At 39.9% G+C, this 13262-nt stretch overlaps 1 protein-coding gene across 2 annotated transcripts in view; it reads right to left on the reverse strand.

Annotated features, from left to right (window-relative positions):
* Positions 1-386: 386 nt before the first annotated feature.
* The window catches only part of KLHL14 (kelch like family member 14), a 58830-nt gene continuing 45954 nt past the window's right edge, over positions 387-13262 (reverse strand). Inside the window, exons 4-9 of one of the 2 annotated variants that reach the window (XR_001519820.1) lie at positions 12950-13028; positions 6745-6935; positions 6421-6579; positions 3568-3725; positions 2919-3112; positions 387-2834 (exon numbers count right to left, since the gene is read on the reverse strand). Coding sequence is in view for 1 of the 2 variants with exons in the window: in XM_015619877.1 (XP_015475363.1) it covers positions 2972-3112; positions 3568-3725; positions 6421-6579; positions 6745-6935; positions 12950-13028 (728 nt within the window). In the remaining variant the exon portion in view is untranslated. Of the gene's footprint in view, positions 3113-3567; positions 3726-6420; positions 6580-6744; positions 6936-12949; positions 13029-13262 lie in introns of both variants that reach the window. The other variant, XM_015619877.1, reaches the window with a different exon arrangement.

A 13262-nucleotide genomic window follows, 5' to 3' on the forward strand; every position in this document is an offset into this window, starting at 1 on the left:
GCATTGGTGATGCTTCTGCTTCCTGCTAGAACCTCCTGCTTTTACCTTGTCTCAGCCTGGCAATATCTCTTGTCCCAACTCCTCTACAGCAAGCCCATGCAGGCACTCCCCCTCCAAGAACTGAAATACCCATAGTTAGAAGGGTTTTGTCATGGAAGGAACATTTTGAAGAGGTATGAATTTGCCACAACAAGCACTAAATTCCCCAAACCAAGACTGGGCTTAACAAGCAGGGTCCTTTTCACTTACTGTGGGACAGGGGAAGAAAGACTCTCTATAGACCCGTGTTTTACCGCAGCCACTGCGCTGACAAGCACTGAGTAACGACACTTGAAAAACAATGAGGCCGTTATGTAACACCAGAAAATAAAGCAAGTTCACACATCTACATGATAAAAAAAAGTTCCAAAGAATTTAATGTAGATATTATTTATACATACACTTTATAAGTAGGAATATGGCAGACAGTTGAATTAGTACATAAAGTTTTATTTAAAGTTTCCCCCCTACAAGCAAGCTTCATTTACACAGTCTAGTACTGTACAAAATTTACATTCTTTGTGTGACTTATTTTGTTAGCATTTTTCCCTTGGTCATGCCTTCTTGATAGATAGAAAGATTTAGATACAGTCCTCATAAATCTTTAAATTTTCTTGGTAAAAAAAGGAACCATTTAAAAGGACAAGAAGTATCCTTTAAAAATGGTACATTTTAGTAGACAGGTGATCGTCAGTGTTCAGTGGCAGACCTTTTAAATGTCATACAAGGTTTCCTCATTTAGTATCTTAACAGTTTCCTTTTTTATATATATTTATATTTATATACTTTCAACAGGAAAGGAAAAAAGGTCATGATTGCACCAAATATATTTTACAAGGGATCCCTTGGATCTGAACAATATAAATAAATACAAAACCAACTAAGATTGCACTATGTAGGAGAAATGGATTGAGATTTCAGGATATACACTCCACCTTTATGAGTTCCTTAGTGATGCTCACTGGAAAACTCCCCAAGGGCTCATTCAAATATTAGCATCTTCAGATAATTATTTTGTTTAATTTTTTTTTACAGGTGTGCAGCTACTTCATCAATTGGATTATTGCATTTGTGTGGTACCAGTCTTTACTGCATTACTCCAATTTTGTAAGTTGTGTAATTCTGCTGCAAGCAAGGGAGTTTCAATAAAACTAGACTGATGCCAGAGAGAAACAGTCCCATGATATTTGCTCTCTGTTATTTATATTGCTCTCAAGCATCAATATATAGTGTAATTTCTGTGTACATTCACCCTTTTTCTATTTTGCAAAGCAAATAATGAAGTCTTTCTTCCATCTATTGCCTCTGCAGCAGAAACCAACCTCCAGTAGCTGCCTGCTCCTTGCTTAATGCACTAGCATTAAGTCCTGTCATGAAAGACATGTGCAGGGCTGAAAATGCAGGATTGGAGTGTCCTTTGCCTTTTACATGGTGCAGCCAGCTACAACTAGGCAAATTAAAGGCCAGATATTTAGCTGACATGAAGTACATCCATTGGCTTCAATGGAGCAATGTCAGTTTACACCAGTAAAGAGGATGGTCCTGAGAGTAATGGATGCAGCACTAGTAAACCACAGTAGAAGAATTATGCCCATACTGTAATGAGGTGCAGATGATTATGTCTCTTAACTGCAAGGTGGTGAAGAATCGGGCTCAGATTCTGTCCCTGCTTTTGCAAAGCCAGGACAGAAAGACATAAGCTTAACACATAGACAGTCTGATTTGTGCAAGCAACTATGACTTCATGAAGCAAGTCCTAAATGCTACCAGTCCCGTGTGGGAGCATTCTGAACTCACTTTGCAATGTGTAAATAATTACACAGGCTATAAGGCAGTGGAAAGTCTAGCCTTATATTACTTTGGATCAACAGTAAAACTCTCTCAGAGTGCATCTTAGGATCAACCACACAGGACTACTTTTAACTACTTACCAGTGTCTCTCCAAAAATGTACATAAGCATTTCAGAGTCCAAAGCAATAAATTTATGATTAAACGCAGTCTTCTTGTCTTTGGAAAGAACTCACACAGATGCTGATATCTAACAGGTTAGTGAAAAGGAAGTAAGGTTTCTGGTGCTTTGTTAAGTGGTCATAGAAATAACTTACTTTACAAAGCCAGATTTTAAGCTGTAGGATCCAAATTCTGTTATACTAATGTAGAACCAGTCATTCCATGTGATTTCAGTGAAATGACTCTGACTTTACACAAGTGTGATTAGAAGAATTTGATCCTAATCCCTAAGCTGCTATTGCAAGAAGTGCTCTGTAAAGCATAGCTTTCATTGTAGTCTGCTTTCTGCTGCACTTGCACATGGGGACTTTGAAGGCAGAGTGTATTAGTTGCCAAGCTGTGCAAAAACTGAATGATATTTCTTTACCTTTTATAATCTTCTGGTGCTGTGTTGCTTGCAGAGCATATGAAGTAGTTGTAGGTTAGGATTACAGAGGAGGAGACAATTCTGCAATGCAGTGTGAGCTTTTCACTATCTGAATTCTGAAACATTCATGAAAACAACATCCTCATGACTTCAACACAGATCACATGCAGGTAGATACAATGCACAATACTGATCGTGTCTCTTCAGGCTCTATTTGAAGAGTTAGCCATCATTTATTTTTTTTAAAGTTAAATTTGATGTGAGGAGTGTCTCTGCAGCAGGAAAAGTTTAAATCAGTCTGAAAAGGCAGTCTGTCAGCATGTAATGTTCGGTGTGTTTTAGCTTCTTGCTTCATAAGACACCGGCACCTATCTGAGATGGGACAACGCTTGGTTTTTCTTTTCTTTTAGTTTGCTCCTAAAGCATAAACATGGAATGAGGGGTCAATTATGGTAGCTTTGTTTTAACAGGAATTCTGTTCTAATAAAATATTTACGTCACCCGTCATTATTTTCCCAAATGCACTCAGTGTTCGTGTCAATGCTCCTGGCCCATCACTTGTTGTACGGAACACAGGCCGGCAATACCACAGTCGAACACGCAGGTCCTGCAAGGGGCTCCGCAACATCACCTTCCAGTTCTGTCCAAGTCCCTTTCTCAGGACTGTAGCAAATAGTAGAAGATTTGTAGGCTCCCTGTAGCAGAACAAAATGTCACATTAAATGTGGCTTTGGTAAAATCCAAGTCACACATCAGCTCTAAAGGTATTTGAAAGTGACTCGGGGTCGCTCTAACTTAGAAGCTCGTCAAGAGGTTATGGTTTTTTCAGCACCCAGCCGCTGAAAATCAATCTCCTTTACAAGCACCTCATAAGCAGAGCTGTAAGCACATAGTCCCATCAATAACTTTTTCAAAATTCCTTCTGATTTTTAAATTACTCCATATCGCTGAATAAAGTGTAATAATAACTCATCTAAATAGAGAAGCACAAAGGTTAAAAAACACGTCATGTTTTCCACAAGCTGAAAACCAACCAAACCTGCCCCTGTAGCTAATTCCCCTCTCCTCTCCATCCCATCTGCATACTATACAGACTGGCCACAAGAACTCAGAAGGAACAGAGGGGTGATTGTAGGAAGCAGGTACACACCATACTCCAGCTGTAGCCTCCTACAAGGTAAATACTGTCATCAAGGACCGCACAGCCAGGGCCACTGCGACCCTCCAGAATAGGAGTCTGGAGGATATTCCACTGGTCACCTTTTGGATCGTAGCATTCCACAAGCATTACGTCGAGATGGGAGAAACCTGGATGAGGGCATTAAGAGAACATGTGTTATGACATACTGTTTTATTACTTATTTTACTGTTAAATTTATTACATTACAGTTACAATTATAGTATTACAATTATAATTGTTAAACATTTTACTAGAAAATATTTTCATATACATTTAAGCCAACTTCTGTAATATTAATGTTTCATTATTTCAGTTCAAATAAATCTGTTGAAAGTTTTTACCACTACTTCTACAGTCTTCTACAAATCATGAGTCCATATAAAACCTGACCACATCCAGAAACGCTCAATAATTTATCAGTGACACAAGCAGATTCAAACAAAATTCTTCCTTGTCTATCAGTGTTAATACAAGTTTGAACATGTAGGAAAAGACTGTCCTGGCAGTCTTTCACAAAATTCAGCAGATCCAATCTATTCAAAATTGAAAAGATTGAATTTTTCTCAGAAATCAATGTCTAACAAGGGAGAGCTTAGACAAATGATGCCACTTGGTACTAGAGGGGCAAAGTGCTTAGCATAACGGATGTGATGCGCAGGACCAGTTTCAATTTTCTAGCTGATTTAAGGTGTACCCTAAAGCACACAGCTGGGGTAAAATCTTTCAGGCAACAAAAAAATGTAACCACAAAAATGGTGGTCCCATCTTTCCCTGGTAGGCCAAATAATGCTCCAAGAGAGTGCTGCTGTTTGATCACCAAAGGGCAGACGGGTCTCAGCTCAAGATTCTCAAGCTGTATCAGTTAATATGAATTAAGTGAGCTGAACACAGACACTGAACACAGGAGTCCCAGCTCCTACTCTAAAATTTAGTAAATTCCCTATTTCAAACTACCTTTTTTGTCAGAGCACTGTGGTAGAAGTATGGCTTTCTTAATATGCTGAAGTGCTTTTCTTAACCCTTTGTCTTCTCTTCAAGGTATGACAGCAAAGGGAAGTAAGATTTTCTGTAAAAAGGGTATTTGGTGATATCAGCACTTCATGAGGGAGCTGCTTGCTCAAGTATTATTTATGTCTGGAATGAGTATGAACTAATATGAAATAATTCACAATAACATGAAATAATTATTTGCTGCTTTAAGGTTTTCAAGGGGCCATAAAAAGGCCACTGCTGTGCACCCAGAAGCTGTCAAAAGCTCTGTAGCAAACTACAGTATGCACATGACTACCTGTGATGTGGTAAATGCACAGCTATCACTACTACACAGTTCAGCTTCACAAAGGAGGGCTTTGCCATGGAGCCCTGCTATTCCCTGCCCGTGGAGAATTTGTAACATTTCATCCACACTTCCTCCTCCCTGTCCTTGCAGTTCTTCCTTTTGTTTCACTGTAGAGGAGAAACCATTTTTTTTCCAAAAAGTCCTTTTACCAGAGAGCCATATCTTTCCAGAAGCCTGGATGTTTAATACCTCTCACAACAGTGAGCAGTTCAAGCATAACAAAGGCACCCAGGACAACAGCTGTAGAGGCAAAAATGCAAAGCTTATTAGATGTAGATGAAACTGCTTGGAAAAAAAAAAAAATAGAAGCAATTTAAGCCTCTGCAAACCAAAGCATGTGCTTCAGCTTGAGAGCTGTGAAAGGTTTTACTTTTGTAGGAGGAAAAGCCAACACTGAAACCTACAAAATTTTCAGGTGTTCATGGGCAAGCAGCTTTTGCCCTCTTCACCTTATAAGGTCCAGTCCATAAGCAGCCATCCCAGCTGGGGGTGGGGAGTGGAGGCACAGCAGCACTGAACCTGCCTGCAGGGTTTTATGCACCAGTACTATTCAACAGGGAAAATTTACATCTGGGACTTTGTCCCTTGCATGCTCCACAGACACTCAGATCTCCAAAAGCAGCGTGTGGCTTTACGGTGTCATGGGGACCCAGGGGCAGGAGTCAGACATGACCTGATCTTACTGGCAGTTTACATAATTTTTTTACTTTTTGTTCTACATTATGATTTTCTCTTTTGTTTTGGGAGTATTTTCATGTTTTGGTTTTAAAAATTAAGGGAGAAAGAAGAAAAAAAGTGAATATAAACTGTCAAATATTATCATGGGACAAAGAAACAGGAGGTGTGCTTTTTGTCTAAGTGGCTGGATTAAGAAACATCTTTAACAGCAATGACATACAGATATTAAGATAAAAATACCAGATGCCTAAGCAATACTTATTTTAATATGAGAGCTTTTCAAAAGGTAAAAACAAGAGATCTCTAAAAAGAATTATAATAAAAAGCTACATTTAATACTAAAAAGGGATTTAAAGAGCCTAGTCCTAATATTTGATGTCTGGAAGTTTGCTTCTTTTTTTCTCTTCATTAAATCAGGAGCTTGTTTTTTGTGTGTTGCTCTGAATAAAGCTCTCTTTAACTGCACATTTTGGAAAATGATTTACAGAGGAAAATATTGCTGGGACTTTCGGGTCAAAGAATAATCTGTTTGTTTCATTGAATTCTTGGTAATGACAAATTGTCCATGCCTTTGAGTAATGGAAGCTCCCATTTGTATTATCTAAAGCATTCATTACTCATATATTTAATGTACTGTTATAATTTTAAAATAATTTGCATAAAATGTTTTTAAAATTGCTGGCTCAAGTGTCCTGTTAAATTGTGTTACTTGGCTTTTAATGTATTTAACAGTGACTGTCTAACAAAAATATTCTTTATCAGAGATGTGGGACACTGAGGTATTTTTTTGCTATTAAAAATGTGACCTTTCAAATGGTTTCCTCCAATTGCATACAGTCGGTCATTCATTACAGCCAGAGTGTGGATTGCTCGTTTTGTGTTCATGTCCTGTTTTCGGGCCCAGACGTCCATCACAGGGTCATAGCAGTACAGCCAGGGGACATATTCTCCATTGTGGACACCTCCTGCAAAGTAAATACACATCAGTTAATTAATACAAATAAACACATTGTGCTGCAGCAGGAATTTAACTCTCTGGTTTTAGGGTTCTGCGGTTTGCGCTTTTGTTTTTTATGGTGGTTTTGGGTTGGTGTTCTCGCCATACAGCAGGAATTATTCAAGACACTGGCCTGAAATATATATCTTGCCATTGTGAACGGCTCCTGCATGGGCTGCCAGGGGCTGTGGTAACGAAGACACGTAACGCCACTCGTTTGTCTCCAAGTTGTAGCACTCAACGCTGGACAAGTAGCCAGTTTCGTTTCTTCCACCGATGACATACAAGTTCTTGTCAAGGCGGCAGGCATAGAAACTGGCTCTCCTGGAGGACAGGGCAGAACGGAACAAAACAAGCCAACAACAAACCCATTAGCCACGTCAAACATTTCTTTCCCCTCTCCAGCTGACTCCCTGAATGAAGAGAGCTGCTCCTTCACATGCTACACCTGAGAGACGTGTCAGGGAGCTTCACATGCTTACAGCTATCCTAGAGACTGTGTCTGCTTTGCTAATCAAATACACAATACTCCACGTGAAAAAATACTTCATTTTTTGTGTCAAAACAATTAGGTGCACATAAAACTGCCAGAAAATGCCCCTTTTCAAAGCTGTTTGTTGCTTTTTCACACCCGTGAAAGATAAAAAGGTGCTCATTAACGTATGGGGCATTACCTTGTAAGGGATATAACAACTCAGTGAGACAAAGTGAAAAATGAGGTAGATAATGTAACAATAATAAATTATCTTGACATTCACTTTCTTTATGGTCCTTCAAGGGTCATTGTTCCCAATTTACTAAGAGAACCACATCATCAAAATTTTTCTTCAATTATCATTTTTTTCTTCCTTCTGCAGTACTGCAAATAGAACAACTTCCCTTATGCTAGCCACAACACTGCATTTCCACCTTTTAACTCAAATGAGGTCTGTCTCCATCCAACTAACCCTGAGAAAAGTTTTAGCCACCTGTCTGCTTTTACATGCAACTCAGGTGTGTAGGAAAAGAATTAAGATTTCTGGCCAGGACTGTGGGGCATTTATTAGTTTGTCTTCCTTTTGCCTCCAAAATTAATGGTGTTTGTTCCCGAAGTAAAAATTGAGCTGTAGATGGTTTTGAGAGACCTTGGTTGGTGTAATCTACTCTCAGGGAAAGCTCCCAGGATCATTCAGCAGCAGGAAGGTTTGCTAGAGTAGAGACCTTTAATTTCAAGCTGCAATAACATGAGAAAAAAAACTGCAAAAGAGCAGAGCTGGGCTAGGATGAAGAGCTGTACAAAATATTGAATGACATGGGAGCCCAGAAATATGCAGGCTGGCCAGGCACAGCAAAGTGTACTTCTGACAGCTCCTGCAAAGCAGGCACTCTGGAGTGTGGCTGTATCTTGCCAAACCATGCTCTGTAGCTGATTCAATGCACTCTGGTTCATGCCCAGATGCCTTAATTTGAATTTGGGAGCAGCTGCTTATTTCACTCCTGAATCATGCACTAAATCTTGGGGCCTTGATGGTCACCTGCACCATCAAGGACTCAAACCTGTGGACCACTGCAAAGCGTTTGGATGAGGAGTGGTACACACAGAGTACAGAATCCTCAATGAACAGCTTCAGTATGTCCAACTCCTTCCCTGGCTTCCCAGAGCCATCCCATGACCAGGTCAGCTAGCAAAGTCTGTGGTGCCCTGTCCCTAACCTGACATCTAGCCAGGCATCTTCAGGAGCATTTCCTTCAGCGAAGACTGGAATAAGAGCTTGCTCTTTTGCACAGCTACCAATTTTCACAAAATCTGTAGCATCCTTTAACATTTTGGAAAAACCTCCCTCTTATTTAAAAGTGTCTGAGACTGGCTGGTGGTTTATAAGTTGGAAGAGAAGTCAGGCAGACACCAAGAGATTCAGCCATGGAAACAGCAGAGCTGTTTGGACATTCAGGGAGCAGATTTGATGCATCACTGCCGGTTTCTGACCTTACTTTTTGGATTTTGTGCACACCTGACAGAGCTCCTCACCAGCCAGGGTCACTGAACACCTCCTGCTCACTTCTTTGTTTTCACCCTGCCTGCACATGGGCAATTTGGATGGTGTGGGACAGAACCCCTTTGAGTGGGACTGGGAACTCCACCATAGGGAAGACTTCTGAAAGAAAAATGTGGAAATAAAAGAACAGGAATACTGGCAAGTGTCTCCAAATCAAGTGATGAATTTAAAAAGACCATTTAATTTATCTGTCAGTGGACAGATAGAAGCTGATGGCATATTTTGCTCCGCATGGTCAGACAGCAAATTGTGCATCTATGTTTTTAGCCTGATATTCTATGGAACAAAGCTAATTTGATTACACTGTACATGTGCCCATGTCTGCCTACTGTTGTCTCCCAAAAGAAACCATGCTGACTGATTTAATTCTAATTTGACAGAGGCTATAGGTGTTACAGGCAATCAAGTGTTTATATAAGCTTTCTAGAATCTGTGATGGGCCTGAGGCAACACAGCCTACAGTTTCCCCAAAAGTAGGAAAAGCTGCAGAGGTCACCTCCTATTAGACATGAGAGAGCCTGCATGGGCAGGTACACAGTTTTCAGCCTTTCTGTGTCCAGCAACCATCAGGCACAAAACCAGAGGGTGCCTTCTCTCAGTGCTCCCACATCCACTCGTCTGTCCTTGTGCACCTTCTCTGGTGAACCCATTAACAAACTGCTCTTGGCATGTTTTGCCTTTTTTTTTCTTTTTTTTTTTTAATCTCAGGTTTAATTAACAGAGGTAAACACAACTTGCATGCATTATCCTCTTAACTAGGATTTCACTGACAATATTCTGTATGTGTACTCCTGGTTTCATCCACACAGTGTCACTATAAGGAGCAAAAATGAAAGCATCAGCATACTTGACTCCTCTGCTTGGATGTGAACATTCACTTAGTACCTTCTGTCACAAATATTTTAAGCTTTTTGGGTTTTTTGAGTTTTCAGTGATGCAGTGTGTAAGGGCATGCTGTCAAGTGATGACTTTTAAACTGCTGTAAAATATGATTAAGATTAAACTATAACACAAAAATCTTTGTATGACAACTTTCCTCTCAATACTGAAAAGACACTATCAGAGATTCTAATCAGATAACTAGAATGTACCTCAGGATCTGAATATGGACAATAAGACAATTATTTTGTGATTTTCTTCAGGAGTTGAAAGTACTTGATGTTCACTGGTCTCCTAGATGCTTCTCCTTCACACACTTCACCCATCAACCCAACTAACTTCTTCTTTCATGTACACACATATAAAAGGGAAGATTTTCCTCATGATTTTCATGCATGATGAATTTATGCCCTGAAACACCAAATAGAACTACCAGTCTGAGGGTCAAAGTTACCAATGCTGTTACTGATTGTCATTTCTGGACCTGATTTCAGAGTCACTTATAGAGCATGTGTTGCTTTTTAAAAATAAATAATCTTAATAGGGGCTGACATTACTATTACTAAAGTCAAAGAAAAAAATAAAATGTGATTTTTTTTTAATCCCTTTTTCTGTGCCTTTTCTCAGCTCACTCAGCCTCAGAGAGTACCTGCTTACTTCCCACTTCCACTTGTGCTTCTTCAGTGCTTTTGGCTGGTCTTCAAACAAAAATTGTTAACTCAGAATATAAGAAAAAAAAATTGTTTTAAATAATGTTTTGCTCCACAGACCTTGAAAAGCTCTGTGTTGAGCTGGCAAGGTGCAACAGTTCTGAGGCGTCCAGCTGGGGCTCGCACCCACAAGCTCAGATACAACTGCTACAAAGACTGCTCCTTCAGCAGTCATCATAGTCTAACTGAACTGTTCTCCAAAAAACCTTCCTGTTGTTATGGCATGATCAGGCAGATGTGTATTTCTAAAGCTTATGAGTCATTTGCTGGTTCTCTAAACAACAAACTCCCGATAATAGTACATACTTTTCAAAAGCATCTATATTTGAGATGTTCTTCAAATGAAAAGAAACCAAATTTGCTTTAAAGAAAATACACCGGCAACACTGAATCCATAACGGGATTAGATTTTTCTTTATAGCTCACACAGTAAAATCAATCAGATATGGATTTTGGCATGTGAGATAAAAGTTTACTTATCAAATATTTCATAAGATTTTTGACTTGAGAATATACTGCCTGTGAACAAGTCCCACATTTACCTGGCAGTCATTTCAAAGGAGCTATTATAATCTATCCAGCCAATTATTCTCAGACTAAAATTCCTAAATAGGTTTTGACTTGATGGACCATAATGACTCAGAAAAACCCATTTAACAGTCTGTCTTGTCAATGGTGCCTGCATTATACCAGCAGAGACAGGGCATGACCCTGTACTCCTAGCAGGGGGAAAACAGCCTGGTGACTTTAATGGAAACTTTATCACACTAAAGGAGCTGGCAAAGAAAACTGCATAAAAGCTCTCTCTTATTTGTATGATCTCCTACAGACTGGGCCAGTCCATACCTCTGAAAGCTGCAAAAACTCTGAGGAAGTCATTAGGACTCAGCAAACAAATCATCAAACACATTTTAGAAAGTGAGTGTAAAATCTCATTTTTCCAACAATAGCCCTAATGCTTAGGAGCCTTTATAGAAAAACAACAGGCAAACCGATGAGCTATGTATTCTGAACAAAAGAGGTGACAATTAACGTTGTCATAGTGAAGCCCCTTGCAGAAGGAACTATGTATGACTGGACCATTGTATTTCAGTCCCTCTGTAATGAGCTGTGGTGTTTACATACATTACGGTTTATTACGGGCAGGAGCATGGGGCACAGCTGAGTTTTGGCCTCTTGGCTGAAGGCAGCAGCTTCCACCAGAGCACAAGGCCCATCACCTACCACATGGTTTCCCAGGAAACGCAACTGGCCAATGTGGAGGTGGAAAAATTCCTACTGCCTCCTTTCTCCAGCCCTCAGCTGCCTAGTTCTGCTTTCTGTGGTTTGTCAGCCAAATAAACCCAACTGCTCAGCCAGCTGACAACACCCCTCAGGAATTTGGCCTGGAGATACCCAGAGGGCCTAGTTAAGACTCAGATTAGGCTCCACAGAAGAGGTCCAGGCTCCACACAAACACCAGTTGGTCTCCTAGTCAGTCTCCCAGCTCAGCAAGGATGACTTGGTGCCCAATATGATGCTCACCTCCTGTCTCCCCCATGCCAACACCTAAACTGGCTGTGACTCACTCTAGGAAGCAGAACAAGATGGAAAGGTGCTCCTCTGTTTTAAAGTAAACAATCACAGCTGTGAAGGTTATCCCACAGTGCTGGTGGGAATGAGGGAGAAGGCTAGGTGCTGCCAAAGCAGGGACTTAGGTCAATCAAACGGAATCTTGAACAAAGGTCCTTCAAAAATTCTGCAGACTGACATTATACCCCTGGAAATTTAAAAGACAGCCATATTTCCAAGCATCTCATAAGACACACCTTGAATCACAAGGCTGCACTGAATTCAATATGTTTATGACTGCCAGACACCTGAATAGTGTAGACAGTCAACAAAAAAAGAACTGTAATACTGACATGGAATAAAGAAAGCATTTGAGATCTTTTCTACATGGGATCCATAAGAAGATGGGTGTTGAACTGAATGAAGGACACTCAACATTTTCTTCAAATAACATTGTAACTTTGTATCTTCTGCCTCTAAGATTCTTCTTATGAAACACACACAATTCTGTTCAGGTTTATATAATTTTTTCCCGTCAGGGTAGGATTTGGGATCCACAGTTAAGTTTTACATCATCTTTATGGGTCATAGCTCAAGTCCACATCCACCTTTGCTCTTTGGTACACAGCAAGGTTAAAACATGAGCTACTCTAATATGCATTTACTGACAGCAACTTGACTCAAAGACCACCTGGGATTAAGAGTCCTCTCTGACAAGTGGAGACATGTTCAGGAGAGCTTTTCATAGCCGGTGTGGTAAAACAGGATGGAGTCAACATGTGAAGGTTTCAGTTCCCTCTAAGATATCTGACTATAATTACTGCTTGTTTACTGCAAATTCATCATGACACTTCAGTCAGGGAACATGACAGGACACTATGGAGACTTCAGGAAAATCCTTCAGACTGTACTCAGGTAACCAGTAATTGCATAAAGTCCATGGCTATTTTGCATGAGTTAGCACTGCAGGACTTGGCATTTGGAGTTCTGAATTTGGAAAGTTTTAAAAATTAGGAGGCAAATGGAACATAACTGCATGCTGCAGTTTTATCTGTGTTTTCAAGGCTTCTATAGGCCTCCTTACTCCCAGAACTAAGCCAAACCTCAGCTGCTCCTAGGATGAGAAAACAGAAATTGAAAAACATATAGCAGGTTTTTTTACCTCTCTTGCATGGGTGGAAGTTGTATCCAGCTGTTAAACCTGGGATCGTATCGGCTAACAAAGTTTGTACTGTGTTTCCCTGTAAAGATAGATTATTTTGACACTCAGCTGTTTGTTTCATGTATTTAACATCATGATTGTAATATATATTACATATACTTCACAAGTTGACACCTTTTATGAAGGGTTCCCCCTTTTACAACAATGTATGATTACACTATGTGTACAGTAATAATTCAACAAATGGGGCACTGCAAGGCTTGAATTAGCAGTCACTAGCAGTAAAAGCAGATAGCGATTATTCTTGGTCTTT

The sequence above is a fragment of the Parus major genome, chromosome 2, assembly GCF_001522545.3.
Source record: "Parus major isolate Abel chromosome 2, Parus_major1.1, whole genome shotgun sequence".
Lineage (NCBI taxonomy): Eukaryota > Metazoa > Chordata > Aves > Passeriformes > Paridae > Parus > Parus major.